Source organism: Megascapheus bottae, chromosome 24, assembly GCF_031878675.1.
Source record: "Megascapheus bottae isolate mThoBot1 chromosome 24, mThoBot2.hap1, whole genome shotgun sequence".
NCBI classification, from domain to species: Eukaryota; Metazoa; Chordata; class Mammalia; order Rodentia; family Geomyidae; genus Megascapheus; species Megascapheus bottae.
Window position 1 is genome coordinate 7,725,147 of NC_143532.1, and position 21,322 is coordinate 7,746,468.

Genomic DNA, 21,322 nt, shown 5'->3' on the forward strand with positions numbered 1-21,322 from the left:
AGGCACAGAGGCAGTGACCCCGCCCCCTCCACTTGTGGCCATGGGAACCCCCAGCTGGCTTCCTACAGAGCTGGCCCCCAGCCCTCCTGAGCCAGGCTGGGGCCTGTGGGAACCCGCACAGCTGAAGCGGGGTTTTCCACTCCCTGCAGGTGTTCCATTCCCCTGGGGGCCATGGAGGGGTCAGGAGCACTGTGCCCCAGTCCAACTTAAGAGAAAGGGGCTTTGAACCAGTGTCCTCAGAGCTCAGTCTCCTAATCAGCTCTGATTACTGGAATGAGCTTACAGCGCCCAGCAAAGTCATGGGTTTTTGTTTGTTGGTCATGGGCTGAAACTTGGGGCTTGGGTACTGTCCTGAGCTCTTCTGCTCAAGGCTAGTGTTTTTCCACTTTGAGCCACAGTTTCACAATTTTTTAAATATAATTTTGTGTATCATTACTAAGGTATTGTACAGAGTGATTACATTTTGTAAGTCAGGTGATGCAATTTCTCTTAGTGGGTAATGTCAACCCTTCCTTCCCTTTTTCTAGTTTTCCCCTCCCATCCTACTATAAGGTTCATGGTTTGCTTTCCACAAAGGGTATGATGAATACCATCCTTCCTCCCTCCCTTTCTGCATCCCCCTTTACTCCCCTCTAAGAAACAGAGAAAGAAAAAACAACCCCCTAACCACCACCACCTTCACATAATATAAATAACCCATAATTAACTCATGCTTCCATTTCCTGGAAATATGAATAATATTTTACATGTTCAGGAGAGTTATACCTCTGGGTACTTCTACTGGTATCCCCCTTTAGTCTGTGTGTGAATGCCTCAAGTCGTGTACAGATTATGAAGTCCAGAGCTATTTTAGATCTAGCCTCTGCATATAAGAGGATATAAGAGGATACATAAGATATTTTTTCTCTTTGAGCTCAGCTTACTTTACTTAGCATTGTTCTAGATTCCTCCATTCTGTATGCATATCACATGCATACAGTGCCCAGTGGCACTGCTCTGCTCACTGGGACCAATTTCTACCCCAGACCCTGTGATGGAGACCTGGTTTCTCAAAGTGGCTTTCTGTCAACTGCCTGGCCCCAGGGGCCTCAGAGCACCTCTAGTGGAGAAGCGGAGAAGCACACCCGCTGTGGAGATCCATGTGTGCACTCTCTTTGGTTTGGTTGTCCACATTTATCACCAGGACCTCTACCCACATCACCAGGGACAACAGTGTGTACTGGGGCCTCTGCCTGGAGCAGCGTCTGACCACAGCAATGAGGGGATCTTGTACAGATTGTGGAGAAGTTGCTTGGCTTCCACTTCCGGCCAGCACATCCCATACCCCTGTCTTGTTTAGTGGTGCTACAGGGATGGAACGATAATGGAATGAGTTTGTTCCGTACAGTCAACTTGTGGTGTCCAATCACATCTCCATTTCATAGGGAACCTCCGCTTCATACAAAGGCACAGTAATCCTCTGGATAATATGAGTGCCTGAGAGACCCTTTGCTTCGAGATTGTCTCCATTTTTATAGAGAGCCTACATACAGCCCACCTTCTTGACCCTGTGCCAACACCAGGAAAACCCCTGGGGCTCCTAGCCACTAGAAGCTGAGTGTCTTGGCAACCTGCATCGGGATTACCTTTAACTAGGAGCGATGGCCCTAGGAAGCCGTGTCTGGCACCCCTCCCCCCAGATTGCCTGAGCAGGACTCTGCTGGGCTCAAGCTCTGGGCCTGGCCCAGCCTGGCTCACGGTACCCGGGAGGTTGCCAGAGTTTGTGGTTGGTGATATGGCCCAGCAGCTGCTCTTTTCCCAAGGGCTGAGGCGTTCTGGGCCTGGCAGCCACTTATCTTCTAAGGTCCCCAGAAAACAGGGAGGGTAGCTGTTTGGCCTTTCTGGTTGGCTAGAGCCAGAAGAAATGGGCAGGATTTGGGGACATAAAAAGAGCCCCAGAGCAGGCAGGTCTCACTCTCCCTGACCACAGCACTATGGCGTTCCTGTGGCTTCTGTCCTGCTTTGCCCTTGTGGCGTCTGCCTTTGGTGAGTGTTGGCATCTGAGAGGAGGCTAGGCCCTTGTGACCCTAGAGCTAGTCCCATCAGGGAAGCCAGGGGGCCCTGTCCTGAGTGGGAGCTGAGCCCTTTCCCTGCCCCCAGGGACATCACCTGCCACAGGCAACTTGAAATAATAGGAGGCTTTCCAGGGCTTTCTAAGCCTGTAGGCCCTGCTCTGAGAATGGAAAAGCCAAGTCTGGCCAGTGGTTCTAGAAATGGCTGAGGTTGAGCACTGCAGACAGGATGCAGGGTGGGGCGGGGGAAATTTCCCCAAGATCCTCATCCAGGACGTGTGTGTGTGTGTGTGTGTGTGTGTGTGTGTGTGTGTGTGTGTGTGTGTGTGTGTCCGCAACCATACACACATGTGCATGCTGATCACCTGCTAAGCATTTTGTGTTCTATTTTTTTCCAGTCTTGCGGTGGCTTGAACTCAGGGCCTGAGCACTGTCCTTGGGCTTGTTCCTCAAGGCTAGTGCTCTGCCATTTGAGTACAGCACTACTTCCAGGCTTTTTTTCTATGTATGTGATACCAAGAAACCGAACCTGGGTCTTCGTGCATGCTAAGCAAGCACTCTACCACTAGGCCAAACTCCTGGCCCCTTGTGTTCGACTTTTATTTATTTATGTATTTTTGCCAGTCCTGGGCTTGAGCTCAGGGCCTGAGCACTGTCCTTGGACTTTCTCAAGGCTAGAGCTCTACCACTTGAGCTTCGGCACCACTTCCAGCTTTTGTCTATGTATGTGGTACCGAGGAATCAAACCCGGGTCTTCGTGCATGCTAGGCAAGCACTCTACCAGTAGGCCAAACTCCCGGCCTAGTGTTCGACTTTTAAAAAGAAGAAAAGAAGGGGCAGGGAGTTTGGCCTAGTGGTAGAGTGCTTGCCTAGCATGCACGAAGACCCGGGTTTGATTCCTCAGTACCACATACATAGAAAAAAAAAGCCGGAAATGGTGCTGAGGCTCAAGTGGTAGAGCTCTAGCCTTGAGAAAGTCCAAGGACAGTGCTCAGGCCCTGAGCTCAAGCCCAGGACTGGCAAAAAAAAAAAAAAAAAAAAAAAAAGAAGAAGAAGAAAAGAAGCTGGGCATGGTGGCTGGCTCACACCTGCAATCAGCTCCTCAGGAGGCTGAGAGCTGAGGACTTTGGTTCAAGCCAGCCCAGGCAGAAAAGTCTCTGTGAAACTCTTACCTCCAATTAACCACTTAGAAGCCAGAAGTAGAGCTGTGGCTCCAAGTGGTGGAGAACTACCTTGAGCAAATAACTCGAGGACGGTGTCTAAGCCCTGAGTTTAAGCCCTGACTGACAAAAAAAAAAAAAAAGACTCCAGGGCCAGGAGTTTGGCCTCGTGATAGATGCTTGCCTAGCATGCACGAACACCTGGTTTTGATTCCTCAGAACCACATACATAGAAAAAAGCCAGAAGTGGTGCTGAGGCTCAAGTGGTAGAGCTCTAGCCTTGAGAAAGTCCAAGGACAGTGCTCAGGCCCTGAGCTCAAGCCCTGGACTAGCAAAAAAAAAAAAAAAAAAAAAAAAGGAAAGATTCCCAAACCATGGAAGATCATATCTACAAGATCTACAAGTCCACCCTCAGGATTCCATTTAGCTTACTTTTCTTTCTTTCTTCCTTCCCACCCCTGTCCCCACCAGTCCTGAAGTACCAGTATGTGGTACTGAGGAATCAAACCCAGGGCTTCATGCATGCTGGGCAAGCACTCTACCACTAAGCCACATTCCCAGCCCTCATTATCGTTTTTATGCTGCGAAATCAAAGTCTTGTTTTGTTAAATGACAAGAAATCAAGACTTTATACAACGAACAGTTCCTAAAATTGGAACGGTCAAAGAAATGGCAAGCTTAGAAGCTGAATCCAACTGCTCTGCTGCTCCTTCTTGCTGTAGCAGGCCTGAGTGGGGACAACCATGTTTCTGTGTGTCCCAGGATGATGGGTGTGCAGGCGGTGAGTGGGCAGCCTTGAGCTCAGAGGACAGAGGGAAGCCAGGGGAGGTTTCTAGAAGTGTCACAGTCGTTACCATGGGGTGCTGAGCTAGTCTGGGGTAGACTCAGGAATTTTCTATGCCAGTTTCGAATCACAACTATCCTTCACCCCAACCCCTCCCCCCAGGCTGCGGGGTCCCCGCCATTCAGCCTGCGCTCAGTGGCCTGGCCAGGATCGTCAATGGGGAGGAAGCTGTCCCTGGCTCCTGGCCCTGGCAGGTGTCCCTGCAGGTGAGAGCGAGATTCTGAGCCCTGAGGGCAATGGGGGGGAGGTCAGCTCGGGGTGCTGTCCAGGTGGGAATTGTGCTCTCCCCTTCTTCTTCCTCAGCAAAAAAATGGCTTCCACTTCTGCGGGGGCTCCCTGATCAGTGAAAACTGGGTGGTCACAGCGGCCCACTGTGGTGTCACGTGAGTCCAGGGCAGCCCCGGGGCTCTGCGTCCAGCTCCAGGGGGAGTCGGGGAGGGGAGCAGGTCCACCGCCCCTCACCCCTGCCCATCTCCATGTCCAGGACATCCGACCTCGTGGTGGCGGGGGAATTTGACCAGGGCTCCGAAGATGAAGATATCCAGGTCCTGAAGATCGCAAAGGTATTCAGGCCTGCGGCCATCCGAGGACTCAGCCCAGAAGTTGGGGGGGGCAGGCAGAGGACGTGTGGGGCCCAGGGGAGCTGGGGCCAGCCTCCAACTTCCCTTTCATGGCTCCTGTGATCAGTGTATCTGTTTAGGCCACCAGGGCCTAACCTGGGGCTCTGGTCCTCACCCACAGGTGTTCAAGAACCCCAAGTTCAACCTGCTCACCATCCGCGATGACATCACTCTGCTCAAGCTGGCCACCCCTGCCCGCTTCTCCAACACCGTGTCCGCTGTGTGCCTGCCCAGTGCGAATGACGACTTCCCGGCAGGGACTGAGTGTGTTACCACGGGCTGGGGAAAGACCAAGTACAGCGGTGAGCATGGGGCACCTGCCGGCGGGCTGCCAGGCCTAAATGCCAACATTCTTAAAAATGAAGTGGGGCAAGATGGGCAAGAATCTCAGTACCAAAGAGGCAGAGGCAGAGGATCACAAGTTCCAGATCAGCCTGGGCTATGTAGAAAGCCCTTGTCAAGAAATAAAAATAAAAATCTCCAAGGTCCAGGATGTAACTCAGTGGCACAGTTCTCCACCACTAGATCTAGAAGTTCAGAGGATAATGGTGTGTGCCCGGGGAGGTGGCATCTCTTCCAGCACCATGTGGTCACTTACCCTGCCTGCTGGATGACCATTTGATTCCTCAGCTCCAACTTAAAAAGAAAGAAAGAGGGGCCAGGAGCGTGGCCTAGCGGGAGAGTGCTTGCTTTGCATGCACGAAGGCCGGGGTTCAATTCCTCAGTACCACATACATAGAAAAGGCCGGAAGTGGTGCCGTGGCTCAGGTGTGGAGCTCTAACTTTGAAAAAGCTCAAGGACAGTGTTCAGGCCCTGAGTTCAAGCCCTGGAACTGGCGGAGAGAGACAGAGACAGAGAGACTAAGGAGGGAAGTGCAGTAGGAAGGCTTACCAGCGGCAGTGACTACAGACTACAGGGCGGGCCTGTGACTCAGGCAGGGCCAGGGGGTGCAGCCTCCTAGGTCCAGGAGCTTCATCTGAGTCAGTGCCTGAGTGGGGCCAGCTCACCTTCCTGTGTCTCATTTTCTTCCCAATCTGGATTCCCTCAAGGGACCTCTAGTTGTCTGTTCACTAACAGATGGAGACAGAAAGGGAAGGAGGGAGGGGGGAGGAGAGAGGAGGGAGGGGGGAGGGGGGAGGAGGGAGGAGGGAGGGGGGAGGAGGGAGGAGGGAGGATGGTCCATGCAGTCCCAGGCTCAGCCCCGCACAGAGGTAGCAGGGCCAGGCTGTGGAAGTGGGAACAGGTGTGGCTGGTGTGCCCTGCCCGAGGTGGACCCTGACATTGGGTGTCCCAGGGCATGGCCTGACCTCTTCTCCACTGAGGGGGGCTGAATAAGATGGCCCTGACTGTATCCTCTGTCCCTGCAGCCACCAAGACCCCTGAAAAGCTGCAGCAGGCCACCCTGCCCATCCTGTCCACTGAAGAGTGCAAGAAATTCTGGGGCTCCAAGATCAAGGACACGATGATCTGCGCAGGCGCCAGTGGCGTCTCCTCCTGCATGGTGTGTGGTCATGTGCCCCTCCCGCCTGCTGCTGACCCTTCTCTGGTCATTCCAGAGACCACAGCCCCCCCCCCTGCCCAGGCCTGGGCTCCCTATGCCCCTTGTGCCTGACCCCACTCCTCCCCTAAGGCCAGGGAGACTCGTGTCTCAGCATGCTCCTCTGCCTGGCCTGGGGCTGGGCTGGTCACCCGGGCTCAGAGAGGGGGCCCCCTGCCAAGTCCCTCTGACCCCACATCAAGTCCCTGGGTCCAAGCTAGCATTGCTCCGCGCCCCTCCCCGCGCGCTGCAGGTTGTCTAGGTCCTGACAAGTCCCGTCCCCCTGTCCCCGCAGGGCGACTCCGGCGGCCCCCTGGTGTGTCAGAAGAACGGGGCCTGGACCCTGGTTGGCATCGTGTCCTGGGGCAGCAACACGTGCTCCACCTCCACTCCCGCCGTGTATTCCCGGGTCACGGCGCTCCTGCCCTGGGTGCAGCAGATCCTGGAGGCCAACTGAGCCCCCGGCTCCAAGGAGCCCCAATAAAGTCATCTGCTTGGAAATACTTCCTGGGTGTCGGTGTTGTCCAAATAGACCTGGGACTAGAGCTATGGAGTTAGTGCCCCTCAGCCGGCAGCCTTTCCTAGGAAGCTTAGCTTCCCCTGCCCAGAACTTCCCCCACGCCTGAATTCAGGCCCTGCCTGCTAAAGCCAACGTGGAAGGCAGGGATCCTCCACCAAGCTATGCAGTCGGCCTTCCAGGGAAGGCTTCTGCCTTGACCCCAGGTTCTAGGCACCTTTCCCTGCCTTCGCCTCCCCGGCCAGTGTCCCAGGGGAGCCATCAGACCCCATGCTGGGGACGCAGCAGTCGAGCACCAGTGGCTCTGGGCTCCGCGCCCTTGGCTCACCTGTGCTGTTGCCAAGCTGGATTTAGGTGCCAGGCTGCCTTTGGTCACCTTCCACCTTTCACAGCCTGCACAGGAGCTGCCGAGGGGGGCAGGGAGCTGCACGCTCTCTGACAATTCTTTGAGGGACTGCAGACTGGCATATTAATGTTCATACGTTGTTCTCATTCATCACCTCAAATATGTCTATCCCCCAATCTCTCCATACCAATGCACCCCCCGCCCCGCCATCCCTCATTTAAGTACCGCTCCTCCACAGCAGGCAGGCTGAAGATTTTCTCCTTAATAATTTTGAAAGCATTTCTTTTTTTTCCTTTACCAAGGTTGTTTTGTTTTGTTTTTCCTTGTGGGTCATGGGGCTTGAACTCTGGGCCTGGGCACTGTCGCTGAGGTCTTTAGCTCAAGACTACCACTCTACTACTTGAGCCACAGCACCACTTTCATTTTTTTCTGGTGTTTAATTGGAGATAAGAATTTCACAGACTGGGCCAGGAGTTTGGCCTAGAGGTTAAAGTGCTTGCCTAGCATGCATGAAGACCCGGGTTCGATTCCTCGGTACCACATACATAGAAAAAAGCCGGAAGTGGTGCTGAGGCTCAAGTGGTAGAGCTCTAGCCTTGACAAAGTCCAAGGACAGTGCTCAGGCCCTGAGCCCAAGCCCAGGACTGGGGAAAAACAAAAAAAAAAAACAAAAAAGAATCTCACAGACTTCCACACCGGGCTGGTTTTGAACCCAGATCCTCAGATCTCAGCCTCCTGAGCAGCTAGGATTACAGGTGTATGCCACTGGCACCCACGTTTCCTTTACCAGTTTTTCCCCCCAGTCCAGGCACTTGAACTCAGGGCCTGGCCACTGTCCTTGGACACTTTTTTTTTTTTTTTGCCAGTCCTGGGCTTGGGCTCAGGGCCTGAGCACTGTCCTTGGACTTTCTCAAGGCTAGAGCTCTACCACTTGAGCCTCTCAGCACCACTTCTGGCTTTTTTGTATGTATGTGGTACCGAGGAATCGAACCCGGGTCCTCATGCATGCTAGGCAAGCACTCAACCACTAGGCCAAACTCCCTGCCCAAAATTAATTTTATTTTTTATGTGGTACCAAGGAATCGAACCCAGGGTCTCATGCATGCTAGGCGAGCACTCTTCCACTAAGCCACACTCCTGGCCCTTCTTGTACACTTTTTGCTCAAAGCTAGCGCCCTGCCACTTGAGCCACAGCACCACTTCAGGCTTCTGCTGAGTATATGATACTAAGGAATTGAACCCAGAGCTTTATGCGTGCTAGGCGAGCACTCTACCACTAGGCTACGCTCCCGGCCACTCCTTTACTAGTTTTTAAGATAATTTTGTTTCCTATAATCCTCTAATAGTGACTCAATTGTGTGTGTGTGTGTGTGTGTTTTAGAATCATTAAATTGGAGGTTTAAAGAGATTTCATTTGCCTTTTATGTTTTTGTTTTTTGGCACCAGGACTAGGGCTTAAACTCAGAGCCTGGGAACTGTTCCTGAGCTTTTCTGCTCAAGACTAAGCACCATAGCTCTACTTCTGGCTTTTTGGTGGTTGACTGGAGATCCAAGTCTCATGGACTTGTCTGCCCAGGTTGGCTTTGAACCGGGATCTCAGCCTCGTGAGTGAGTAGCTAGGATTGAGATGTGAGCTACCAGGATCTGGCTTCTGAGCACTTTTTATCATGAAATGCTATTGGATTTTGTTCAAGATCCCTTTTACATTAATTGAGACGATCAATTTTCTTTATTCTTTTAGTTATTACATTGATTTTCACAGATTGGGTTAATCTTGCATGAACAAATCATTCTTGGTTACCATTTAATAGGTTTCTGGATTCTGTACTAGTTGTTTTTTTAGGAGCACTTGTCATGTGTTCCATCCCTAACACTAAAAAATTAAGAGTTTAGTAAAGAACCACTCTTAAACACAGAGACTAAGGCACACAGGGCTTTAGACAGCCTCCATCTGGACCACGCTGCCACAGGCAGTCCTGAGATAAGACTGCCACCTCGTGGCCTACATAAAAACTGCAGAGCCAATGGTTCTAATCCAGCGCTGTCAAACCAGGAAAAAACAAAGGCAAATACTTTTTATAATGTATTTACTCCAACATATTAAAATATTATTTCTATATTTAATAAGTAGTTTAGCTATTTTACACATTGAAGTTTAAATTCAGAGCCCTCTTCGTCCCCCCATTCTAGCACAGATCCTACCACTGAGCAACAACCTCAAGGGGGTCTGGCTTTGTGCTCAGCTATCCCAGACCCCCTTCGTCCCACCTATGCTTTCTACAAATCTGGGGTGACAGGCATGAGCAAGAACAAGTGTGCTGGTATTGGCTGAGATGTGGGCTCATGAACTTTGTGTTTGCCTGTGTGGCTGGTGCTCCATCCATCTTCCGCCTCTTTCTGCCAGTTATTTTGCAGGTAGGGTTTTACCCTGGTTGGCTTCAAACTCCAATTACCAGCATCTTAGTATCCCAAATAATTAGAATTATAGGCCGAGCCATCGGTGTCAAGCAAATCTGTTTTGGTTTGTCTGTGTTGATGATCTAGCACGCACACGCATGTCTTCTCAAATTAGCCCCTCTGAGGTTTCTGGGGAATTGTGAACTCTGTCTAGAATGAATCATGCTGCTCCAGGCTGCTAATGTTAACTGGCTGTGTGGAATAATTTTCCACCGTTCTTAGTTTGCATTCATCTGCATCTTTATGTGTGAAACATGACACTTTTGGTGCAAATTAAATAGAGTTCAACTGCGGTTACTGGCCCATGCCTCCAGCAGCTGCCTCACTCATTGCCGTTTCTCCCCAGGACACCTGCAGCTGCCCTTTTTTGGCCAGTGGCATCCTGTGTCTACTCATCAGGCCATTGCTAGGCCCGATTTGCTGATCACAGGCAGAAGTAGCCGTAGGCTTCTATAAATGCCTCTCAAGCAAAGCTGGCTCTCCGCCCCCACCCCACATCCCTGAGCAATGTGCCGGGGAGCTCAGATTTACAGGCCTCACTCTCCCTTCAAGTGCCCACTCCTGACATGGCACATCTCTGCAGGGCAAGCGGCGGGCTCTGCTCCCAGCTGGCTCCATCCTGTCCTCTCTTCACCCATCGCTTCCCCAAGATGCATCACCTGTGCAGATCCCATCTGCTCACCCCACCTCACCTCCTCACTCAGCACGGCCAGATGGCGATGATCCTCCCACACTCCCTGGAAACTCACCCTGGCAGTGCGTGTGTAGTGCAGGAAATGAAATCCCAGGGTCTTCTTCCTTTTCCTAGAGCTGGGGGCAGGAACTCAGGGCTTCATTTGCTAGGTAAGAGTTCTACCACTTGAGTCATACCTCCAGCCATCTTCTTTCAGGTTGAAAGAGAGGCCATAGTTCATGAGAAATGGATGGCTCCTCCCTCCCTCCTCTCCTGCCCTGCCTTATCCCAGGACCGCTTCCCTGATGCCTGGCTGGGTTCAGTCAGGGAGGAATGGGAAGCTGGGTGCAGCGGGTAAGGCTCGTCTTTCCTGCTTCCCTCCCTGCCTCGGTCTCTGCCTGGCTTCACTGTCCTGGCAGACTTTTCCAGATAGATGTCAAGGATCACTAGGGCTCTGGAAGCACTTCCTGTCCAGCCCCGGAAGGGGAGAGCACCACAGCTCCCAGGGCGGCTTCTCTGGGCGCTCATGCCTTTGTTTCTCCAGGGACTCTGTCTTCTTGCACAAATCCAGGTTGGTGGAGGTCTCTGAGGAACCCTCATGAGGTGGGTTCGGACGGTACAAGGAAGGCACTGACTTCCTCAGGCCCGTGAACCACGAACAGATGCACACATACATAAGGAGTTCAGATATTTATTTTATAAAAATTGGTATATTCTCCGAGGGCCTCCCCATTTGACTGAGGAGTTCTCTCTACATTACATTCTTTGCAACAGAACACCATTCAGCCATGATGCATTGTATCACAATTTATTCGTCATTCTCATACCTTTTTTTTGTATTTACCAAAAATACGATATACATTGATAAACATAAAACCTCATGTACTGGCACTTTTTTTTCTTAGAAATAGATTTCCAGGAGTGACGTCCCTGGTTTGAAGACTATAAATTCTTCATGTTAAGAAACTGAATCATAATATTTTCCAAGGCTGTCGTAATTTACATTTCAACAGCAGCATATGAAACGACTATTTTCCTTCAATAGGTAAAACCATAACTTGGACTAAGACCAGTGGGCTGGGCTGTCCTGGAAAATGTCCCTAGAAAGTGGCTCCCATTCGTATACAGCCAGTCCATCAATGACCTTTGATAGTAAGAAGCCAGTGGGGTTGCCGGGAAGTCATTCTAACACACAATTTGTAGCTGACAGGTAAAGGCAGAACTTGTGCTGTAACATCAACTCTCCAGTGACAATCTTTCAGTGGTGCAGAACTAATGGTGATGTCACTCTGTGGGACATTGCTAGGGAGCCATGTGTGCAGTATGGATGACAGGACAGGTGAGGGCTGAGTGACACACACCAAGCCGGACCAAGTGCCTCCTTCAAACCGCAGGATTCTTCTCAATTCATTTCTAAAACGAACTGTGCACATACAAATTTTTGAAAAGCAATGAAACACTGAGTTTCCCTAAAATAAGCTTTTCCTTTAAGATCTCTGAAATGTAACATCTGTGTGCTACATAAGCTCCCTACCATTTTTTTTTAATGACAGTTCATCAAATGTGAAGAGAAACAGGGAAACCCACAAAAAAGAGGCTGGTTTTTTTTTTTTCTTTTTTTCTGGGCTACACAATATTTTGGTAAGACATGCACCCGTAAGTCAGGAATAAGGTCACGACGCATGCGGTGTTCTGTCTACACTGCACACTTGTACCTTGTAGTACGCACAGAGAAACGCAGTTCCCTCTTCCTCACCTCACACTTGCATCTGAGTATAAATACATCGTCAAACCTGGAAGTGGGTTGTGTCTCCACCACGCTGTCACTTCCTTAGAGGAGAGGCAGCGCAGTGACGGTGGTCACAGCAGCGGGCATGAGGAAACAGGCTCCGTGCTACATCTGGTGTCTGTCTCATCTGGAATGCATAGCAGGTTGGAAAGGTACTGAAACTCATGTTCAATATGAAAAATCTTGTTTGTTGTGCCCAATGATTGCCAAGACAAACATTTCAAGCTCCCAATAACTTCACATACATAACTGTAAAACATGATGTGCGTTTTATGGAATATTCTCACATATAAACTTCTAGGGTAGAGCTGGGTACTGGTGGCTCACATCTGTAAGTCCCAGCTACTTAGGAGGTTGAAATCTGAGGATCATGAGTGCTAGACTTGAGCAAAAAGCTCTAGGTCCCAAGTTCGAGCCGAAGGACTGGCAAAACAAAACAAAACAAAAAGTACAAAATGTCTAGAGTATTGTTTAGATATGTGTGTGCTACTTTTCAGGTACTTTGAAAAGTTCCCTCTGGGCTGCAGCTGGGTGGTGGAGCACACAGGGACCTGGTTTCAATCCCCAGCTCTGCACAGGACAATTCCAAAAACCAAGCTCACCAGGATGTAGCTGCACACAGGACGTGCTATGACATGCATTCCTCAGCTGAGAACCGCACTTCACTTCCGGTGAGGTGTGTTTTCCCAGGGTCCCACCCCCCGCCTTTTCAGTGGAGACTGCCTGCCTGAATGTGCTCCCATGACCCCCAGCCCCTCCCCTGGACGGGTTCTGGTGTGAGGGCCCCCGGGGAAGACTGGTTGCGGCCTCAGGGTTTGTCCCCCACGTGAAGCCTCTGGTGGACACTGAGGCGGGACTTCCGGCTGAAGGCCTTGCCGCAGTCGGCGCACTCATAGGGCTTCTCGCCGGTGTGGATCCGCAGGTGCAGCCGCAGGGTGGACCTCTGGCTGAAGGTCTTGCCACACTCGGTGCACTCGTAGGGCTTCTCTCCTGTGTGTGTTCGCATGTGGATGATGAGCTGCGAGTTCTGGATGAAGGACTTGCCGCACTCACTGCACTCGTAGCGCTTCTCCCCCGTGTGGATTTTCTGATGGATAATGAGGTTAGATTTTTTGAAGAAGGTCTTTGCACACTCGTTGCACTCGTAGGGCCGCTCACCAGTGTGAATCCTCTGGTGTGTGGTTAGCTCAAACTTCTGGGCAAATGTCTTGCCACACTCGCTGCATCCGTAGGGCTTCTTCTCCATGTGTGCCCTCTGGTGCACGATGAGGTTGGACTGGTGGGTGAATGCCTTTCCACACTCGGGGCACTCGAAGGGCTTCTCCCCGGTGTGGATTCTCTGGTGCTTGATGAGGTTCGCCTTGTGGGAGAAAGTCTTCTGGCACACGTTGCACTCATACGGCTTCTCTCCAGTGTGGATTCTCTTATGACTAACGAGGAGTGACTTAAATGAGAAGGCCTTGTCACAGTAATTGCAAACGAAAGGCTGAACCAAGTTTTTCATTTTCTGATGTTTAAAAATCACTTCCTTAGGGCTGAGGGCTTTTGTGCTTTTATTGTATTCTGAATATTCCACCGTAGACTGGGGTTTTTCTTGCTTCAGACAGAGCAGTGGTTTTCCAAGCGCATCGCACTCATCGCCCTCCTTCCTTGCATAGCTTCTGTTACTAAGTATGTCCGAGTGACACGTCAAAGCCTTTTCATATCCATTGTATTTATAGGGCACTTGTCTCAAAGAAACACAGTCAGTGTTCAGATTAAATGTTTTTGCAAAGAGGTGACCCCTTTCTTCAACTTGAGTTTGGTTCTTGAGGATTAGAAACTGTCTTGCCTGCTCATCTGGGGTTTTGGAGTCCTTCTCCATCTGGTCGTCGGCCTTCCACACTTCTAAGACAGAACACAAAGAACCATACTAGTGAGCCCCTCACCATTTGCACAATGGGGGTCTCCACAAATGATCTGCCTTCCTGATGACTAGCTTTCTCCTACCACGAAAATATCCCTGGTGCCATCTTTTTCTTGCTCTTAAAGTTTGAAAGACAAAAACATAAAAAGCTATGACCAAAAAAAAGGTAGAGGGACTAGGAATTTGACCTAGTGGCAGCGTGCTTGCCTAGCATGCACAAAGGCCCAAGTTCAATTCCTCAGCATCACATACCTAGAAAAAGCTGGAAGTGGTGCTGTGGCTCAAGTGGTTGAGCTCTAGCCTTGAGAAAGCCCAAGGACAGGGCTCAGGCCCTGAGCTCAAGCCCCAGGACTGGCAAAAAAAAAAAAAAAAAAAAAGAAAAACAAAAGCAGGGGCCAGGAGAGTTTGGCCTAGTGGTAGAGTGCTTGCCTAGCATGCATGAAGACCCGGGTTCGATTCCTCGGTACCACATACATAGAAAAAACCAGAAACAGTGCTGTGGCTCAAGTGGTAGAGTGTTAGCCTTGAGGAAAAAAGCCCAAGGACAGGGCTCAGGCCCTGAGTTCAAACTCCTGGACTGAAAAAAAAAAAAATTAAAAAAAAAAAAAGCAAAAACAGAACAGACAAAAAGGTCAGGCACTGGGGGAAAATGCAAGGCCCTGCGCTCAACTAGGACAGCCAGGGATGTAGGAAGACTGGCGACTCGACTCCAGCATGGAGGGGACTTAGGATCTTCAGAGATAAGGACCAAGACAGTAAGCAGGTGAAGACGTGAAGTGGGACTGGCTGAGTGGGTCAGGACCACTAACTGCTGTGGGACCCACATGAATTTCACATAGGCTGGCTCTTTCTCCTTTCCTAAATCTCTGCTCATCTCAACCAATTCCCATGAGCTAAAATATGAAAATCACCATTCTGACAAGACACAAATATTACTAAAGAGTAGCTCACAAGCTAGGTGCCAGGGCTCACACCTGTAATCCTAGCTACTCAGGAAGCTGAGACCTTGAGGACTGCATGTGGGTCAAAGCCAACAGAGGGAGGGAAAGACTGTGAGATGACTCTTATCTCCAACAAACTACTCAGAAAAGGCTGGGAGTGAAGCTGTGGCTCAAGTGGCACAGTGGGAACCTTCAGTACAAAGAGGCTCAGGGATAGCACCCAGGCCCTGAGTTCAAGCTCCAGGACTGGCAAAAAAGAAAAAAAGAATAGCTCATCACACACAGCAGGGAAACAAACTGAGCAGGACTAGTGTCGCCTAGTAGCAGAATCCTTGCCTAGCATGCACAAAGCCCTGAATCCAATTCCTTAGTACCACATACACAGAAAAAGCCGGAAGTGATGTTGTGGCTCAAGTGGTAGAGCACTAGCAAGGACGGTGCCTAAGACCTGAGTTCAAGTCCCAGAATTAGCAAAAAAAAAGAAAAAGAAAAAAAATCCAACTTGAGCAAAGAGAGTGGGACCTCTGGAGGCGTGACCACAACAACAAAGGGCAAAGTGCCTCTGTCCAAAGCTGTCTCTGAAGATGTTGTATTTTGTATATTGTATGTATGTATATATGTTGTATGAAGATTTAAAAACTACTTTGTTTTGTTTTGTTTTGTAGTACTGGGTTTTGAACTCAGAGTATCATATCTGCTAGGCAGGTACTCTACAGAGCACATTTTGCTTTTATTTTTCTGGCAAGAGTTTCACTTTCTCCCATGGTTGGCTCTGGACCATGACTATGCCTTCTGTGTAACTAGGAGTACAGGTATGAAGCATCACACCTGCTCTAATTGCTGAGATGAGTTCTTACTAAGTTTTTGCCTGAGCTCATCTTGAACTGCAGTCTCTTGATCTCCACCTCCTGAGCAGCTAGGATTATAGGCATGCACCATTACATTTGGCCAGAAACCACATTCAAGGAAAAAAAAAAAAATATATATATATATATATATACACACACACACACACACATACATACATATATATATATATATATATATTTTTTTTTTTTTTTTTTCTTTTGCCAGTCCTGGGCTTGAGCTCAGGGCCTGAGCACTGTCCTTGGAGTTTCTCAAGGCTAGAGCTCTACCACTTGAGCCCCAGCACCACTTCTGACTTTTTTCTATGTATGTGGTACTGAGGAATCGAACCCAGGTCTTCATGCATGCTAGGCAAGCACTTTAACCACTAGGCCAAACTCCCGGCCCTATATACACATATGTATATATATTTTTTCTAGTGGGTCATGGGGCTTGAACTCAGCCTGGGCACTGTCCCTGAGCTCTTCAGCTCCAGCTCTAGGCTACCGCCCTGCCCCTGGGCCTGGGCACTGTCCATGAGCTCTACAGCTCAAGGCTACCCCCTTACCCTTGAGCCAAGCCCCATTTTTCTAGAGGTTAATTGGAGAGAAGAGTCTCAGGTCCTTTTGTGCCCGGGCTGGCTTTGTCGGTTGATCCTCAGATCTCAGCCTTCTGAGTAGCTAGGATTACAGGCGTGAGTGAAGCCACCACTCCCGGCTCTAGAAAATATTTTGAAGATACCAACTTGCTCCTAAGTGATATCTGATATCATTTCTAGAGTTTGTTTCATTTCCCTTCTTTTCATATTGTTCCTAGAAAGTTCTGAGCTGATCAGTCTAACTACACTATCCGGGGCCTTTTGTTGTTCCAGGCACACGTAGTGTGACAATAACAGTGCTTAAGGTTCTGCTGCTGTCTCAGCAGTTGGTAATTAAAGAAGGCAGAACTCCAGAGGCTGGATCCTCTCAGCCTCAACAGGTGAAGATGGGGGCCAGCAACACTCAGCAGTCATTCTGAAGCTCCTGGTTTCTGGGAACTGAGCAAGGACAGAGTGCTGACTAGCAAACAGGGAGCGACGCCAAAGCCACGCTTACCCACGGAGAGCAAGTTGCTGTAGTTCTCCAGCATCACGTCCATGTAGAGGATCCTCTGGGAGGGTTCCAGGCGCTCCCACTCCTCCTGGCTGAAGTCCACAGTGACATCCGTGAACGACACGGAGCCCTGAAATGACATGTGGTCAACTTGTCGTGATGCAGAGAGGACACGGGAGAGCAGGCATGCTTGTGCATGCCAGAAATCTAGCACTTGGGAGCTGAGAGTTCTTTAAATACATATCTTACAACTTAACATGCACGGGTCCTGGAGCTTGAACTTAGGATTTGGGCACTGACCCTGGGCTTTTGTATTCAAGGCTAGCACTCTACCGCCTGAGCCACAGCTCCAATTATGGGTTTTTGGTGATTAAGTGGACATAAGAGTCTCATGGGCTTCCCTGCTTGGCCTGGCTTCAAACCATGATCACAACTTCCTAAGTAGCTTGGATTATAAACGTGAGTCACCAAAGCCCAACTAAGTCAATTTAACATGAAGTCAGGAAAAGACAAAGATCAAAACCTACACAGAATGTCAAAAACATGCTTGGAACTTCACTCCCTTATTGGATGCCACAAAACACCTGCTTACTCCTAAGGTGAGAGTTCATGAGACTCTTACCTCAAATGAACCACCAGAAAACTGGAAGCGGTGTTATGGCTCAAGGGGCTGAGAGCTAGCCTTGAGCCGAAGAGCTCAGGGACAGCACCCAGGTCCAGAGTTCAAGCCCCATGACAAAAAAAAAAAAGGCTTTGACAACCTTGATGCAGGGTATGGCCTGTGGGTCTGAACTTGCTGAATCAGTTCAAGTAGGAACTCTATAACACCAAGTTTTTTTTAAAAAAAAGAAAATCTAGGGGCTGGGAGTTTGGCCTAGTGGTAGAGTGCTTGCCTAGCATGCACGAAGACCCAGGTACCGATTCCTCGGTACCACATACATAGAAAAAAGCTGGAAGTGGTGCTGAGGCTCAAGTGGTAAAACTCTAGCCTTGAGAAAGTCCAAGGACAGTGCTCAGGCCCTGAGCTCAAGCCCAGGACTGGCAGAAAAAAAAAAGAAAATCTAGGGCCAGGAGTGTGGCCTAGCAGTAGAGTGTTTGTTTGCCTAGGATGCCCGAAATGGTGCTATGGCTCAAATGGTAGAGTGCCAACCTTGAGGAATGCCCAAGGACAGTGCTTAGTGCTTAGGATGTGAGTTCAAGCCCCAGGACTGGCAAAAAAAAAAAAAAAATCCACGTGGTACCACTATGCCACCTTCTTCTAACCCGAGGGCTGACTGCAGGGCGAGCCTTGCCCAGATGCTCCTCTGCCCTTGGCTTGCTTTGTCTTCAGCACATGCTGACATCTGTCTCTCCCTCACACCGGGCTGCCTTGGATCAGATGAAGATATCCATTTCACGTCACAATAGCGTGCTGCTCTCATCCACTCTTGGGAGCTGGCAGTGGAGCCAAGCAGAATATGCAGAGCATCCCACTCCCTCTAATTATACTCCTGTCACACACTGACGCGCGAGCCACACTTTGACCTGCCAGATGGGCCAACTGTGTTCAGCCTTCTGTTTCCATATGTTTCTTATGACTTTGCCAATGACTTCCCCAAATGAGGCTGCTGTAAACTAGGGAAGCTAGAGCTAAACTATAACCAAAGATTTTACTCTGCTTATCTTCTCACTCACTTAGATACAGTTAGACTTGTTTAGGTTTGCTCGGAAAGTATTGCCAGATTGCTCCCAGGAAGGCCACCAGCAATGTGTGAATTGCTTCTTTTTTCTAATACCAGCTACTATAACTTGAGGGGGGGAGAAAAAAAGAAAAGAAAAGAAAAAAAACTTAAAATACCCTAAACCAGATGCTAGTGGCTCACAAATGTAATCCTCTCTTCATGGGAGAATGACAATGACAATGGGGGAGTGTGTGTGACCCCCTTCTCAAACAGACAGCTGAGAGCAGTGTACACGTCTGTCATCCCAGCCACATTGGATCCAATCAATGCACTGAGATTGGGAGTATCTTGGCCAGGCCAATACAGACAGTAAAGAATACAAAGACAAACCCCCAGTGCTAAATAAATCATTAGGGGCTGGGAATGTGGCTTAGTGGTAGAGTGCTTGCCTAGTATGCATGAAGCCCTGGGTTCCATTCCTCAGTACCACATAAATGAAAAAAGCCTGAAGTGGTGCTGTGGCTCAAGCAGTAGAGAGCTAGCCTGGAGCAAAGATGCTCAGGGTCAGGCCCTGAGCTCAAGGACTGGCAAATAAATAAATAAATAAATAAATAGTATCTAATTATACAATTCTGAAAGCTAAAAATAAAAAGATAAACAATATAATTAAAAATGGGCAAAAGACTGTGAATAGATGCTCCACCAAAGATGATGTACAAATGGTAATGAAACATGGAAAGATGCTCAATATTACAAGTTACCAGGGTTCTATAAATCACTATGAGATGCTGCCATACACCATTCCAAATGGCCTAATACACAGAAGTAAGAACAAACCAACTGCTCTTTGGTTACTGGCATCAATCACTTATTTTCAGTGTTTTCCTTAAGTCTAACTTATTCATACTTTTCTACTTTATTTTTTGGATCCATGTAAGTTTCTACAAATGAAATATATATATATATACATATACACACCCCCATATATACATATATATGTGTATATATAAGATATAATATGATATACATATATATATGAGGCAATATACAACTCACCTGGGATTTGCTCATTTTGTTCATTTCTGAAGTTTGGGCATAAAGACAGAGAACTACAAAGACAGAACTGGAACAGAAGAAAAAAGAAGGCACGTTATTAAAGAGCTGACCTTCCTCGTACTCACGGAATGTCTGTTTTAGAAATCTCTACCATACTACCTGGCAAAATAATTCCTAAGTTGGGCACTAGCGGCTCATGTCTATAAACCTAGCTAATCAGGAGGCTAAGATATGTGGATTGCAGTTCAAAGCCAGCCCAGGCAGGAAAAGTCCATGACCCTCTTATCTCTAATTAATCACCAAAAAAAAAAGTGTAAACTGTAGATTAAGTGAGCAAAACAGCTTTAGAACAGCACCTAGTTCATGAGTTCAAGTCCCAGGCCAAATGCCAAAGGAAGTGACACTGTGGCTCAAAGTGGTGGAGCACTAGCCTTGAACAAAAGAATTCAGGGACCAGCACCAGCACCCAGGCCCTGAGTTCAAGCCCAGGACCAGCAAAAAATTTAAAAAAAGTCTGTCCTTGAGCCCAATGTGTTCAAGGCTCTACCACTTGTGCCACAGCACCACTGGAGATACTAAGGAATGGAACCCAGGGCTTCATGCATGCGTAGGCAAGCACTCTACCACGAAGCCACATTGCCAGCCTCCAAAGTTCTTTTTTAGTCTTCAGGGAGCTATAGGAGGAAAGAACAGCAAATTCCAAACACACGGACGGCAAACACCACCAGAACACCAAGTCCAGGGACAAAAGGAAGAACAATTTGCTGTCCCGGGTGACCTCAAGTAGCAGCTGGCTGTCTGGCCTCCGTGAATCACTTCCCCTTTCTTCCTCTAGATAACCGTACCGGAAGGCACGGGAGGGATGTGAAGATTAGGGGGAAACTTCCCGGGCGGCTGGACCGATTCCGGGGGGCTTCCCCCACTCCATCCATCCACCAGGACGGGCGGCAGGTGGCATCCGGGGCGTGGCCGGGCGTGGCCGGCCCCGCCCCCTCGCCGGCCCCGCCCCTTCGCCGCGCCTCCCGGCAGGTCGGCCGCGCGCACGCGCGCGCGCACGCGGGACTTCCGGGCTCGCTCCCGCGCGGCCGCGGCGCCTCGCCGTGGGTCGCAGGCTCCTCTGACAAAGGGAGGCCGGGAGGCCTGGACGCTGCCCTCGCCCGGGCCGCCGCGCCCGCCACGCCGCGAGGCGGACCCCGTGGGCTCCGCCCGAGGAGGGCCAGAGCAGCCCGGGACGTCGCCTGCATGGTCGCAGCCGAAGTTTGGGCTCTCACCACCCGCCCAGGCAGGAACCCACCCGTCATCTCTGGCCCCTCGGCCCCACGCCGCGCCAGCCAAGGCTCCTAACAGCGCCTTTTCCTACCTGGAAGGGCGGAGCCTCGGCTGGTGGCCCCAAGGCTTCCGGCCCCTGCGTGGAGCGGAGAAAACGCGCGGATGAGGGGGCCTGTCACCCACTTGCGGGCCGGGGTGGGGGGGGAAGGGCGGACGCCGCTCGGCGCGCTGCGCATGCGCCGATGTCAGGGCTGCGCGCCCAGGGTCCTCGCGGGGCGCCCTGTCGGCCGCGGAACTACATTTCCCACAAGCCTCCGAGCTGCAACGTTGGGGACTATCTGAAAAGTCTAGTGTGGAATGAGGGTTTTTTCTCAGTAGAGGTTGTGAATTACAGTTCATTTCTTTCTCCAAAGTGAGTCTCAAAAAAAAAAAAACTCTACTCAATAAGGCAAGTATTACCTTTCCAAACGTAACTGTGAATCTCTAATTTTCTAACATAATTTTATTGTTTTTTATTAAGGTGTTGTACAGAAGGGGGCCCAGTACCAAAAAGGAGA

General features: G+C 49.8%; 2 protein-coding genes across 2 annotated transcripts; one reads left to right on the plus strand and one right to left on the minus strand.

The window, feature by feature from the left end:
- The first annotated feature begins 1,973 nt into the window (after positions 1-1,973).
- Positions 1,974-6,670, plus strand: LOC150046861 (chymotrypsinogen B). Its single transcript, XM_090357006.1, has 7 exons — positions 1,974-2,025; positions 4,158-4,261; positions 4,359-4,438; positions 4,540-4,618; positions 4,797-4,977; positions 6,044-6,177; positions 6,509-6,670. Exons 1-7 carry the CDS (start codon positions 1,974-1,976, stop codon positions 6,668-6,670), a joined length of 792 nt encoding a protein of 263 aa, XP_090213132.1.
- Positions 6,671-12,028: 5,358 nt separating this feature from the next.
- Positions 12,029-20,929, minus strand: Zfp1 (ZFP1 zinc finger protein). The gene is made up of 4 exons (XM_090357317.1): positions 20,857-20,929; positions 19,497-19,563; positions 16,783-16,909; positions 12,029-13,882 (listed from the first exon to the last, which is right to left on the minus strand). Exons 2-4 carry the CDS (start codon positions 19,518-19,520, stop codon positions 12,804-12,806), a joined length of 1,230 nt encoding a protein of 409 aa, XP_090213443.1. The 5' UTR covers positions 19,521-19,563; positions 20,857-20,929; the 3' UTR covers positions 12,029-12,803.
- Positions 20,930-21,322: the final 393 nt, after the last annotated feature.

Excerpts from the sequence above, each read along its gene's own strand:
- LOC150046861 (XM_090357006.1), top strand. The coding sequence starts at position 1,974 with ATGGCGTTCCTGTGGCTTCTGTCCTGCTTTGCCCTTGTGGCGTCTGCC. Across the intron at positions 4,619-4,796 it reads AGGTCCTGAAGATCGCAAAG|GTGTTCAAGAACCCCAAGTT; the intron begins GTATTCAGGCCT and ends CCTCACCCACAG. Across the intron at positions 4,978-6,043 it reads GGGAAAGACCAAGTACAGCG|CCACCAAGACCCCTGAAAAG; the intron begins GTGAGCATGGGG and ends CTGTCCCTGCAG.
- Zfp1 (XM_090357317.1), bottom strand. The coding sequence starts at position 19,520 with ATGAACAAAATGAGCAAATCCCAG. Across the intron at positions 16,910-19,496 it reads ACAAAATGAGCAAATCCCAG|GGCTCCGTGTCGTTCACGGA; the intron begins GTGAGTTGTATA and ends ATGTCATTTCAG. Across the intron at positions 13,883-16,782 it reads CAGCAACTTGCTCTCCGTGG|AAGTGTGGAAGGCCGACGAC; the intron begins GTAAGCGTGGCT and ends GTTCTGTCTTAG.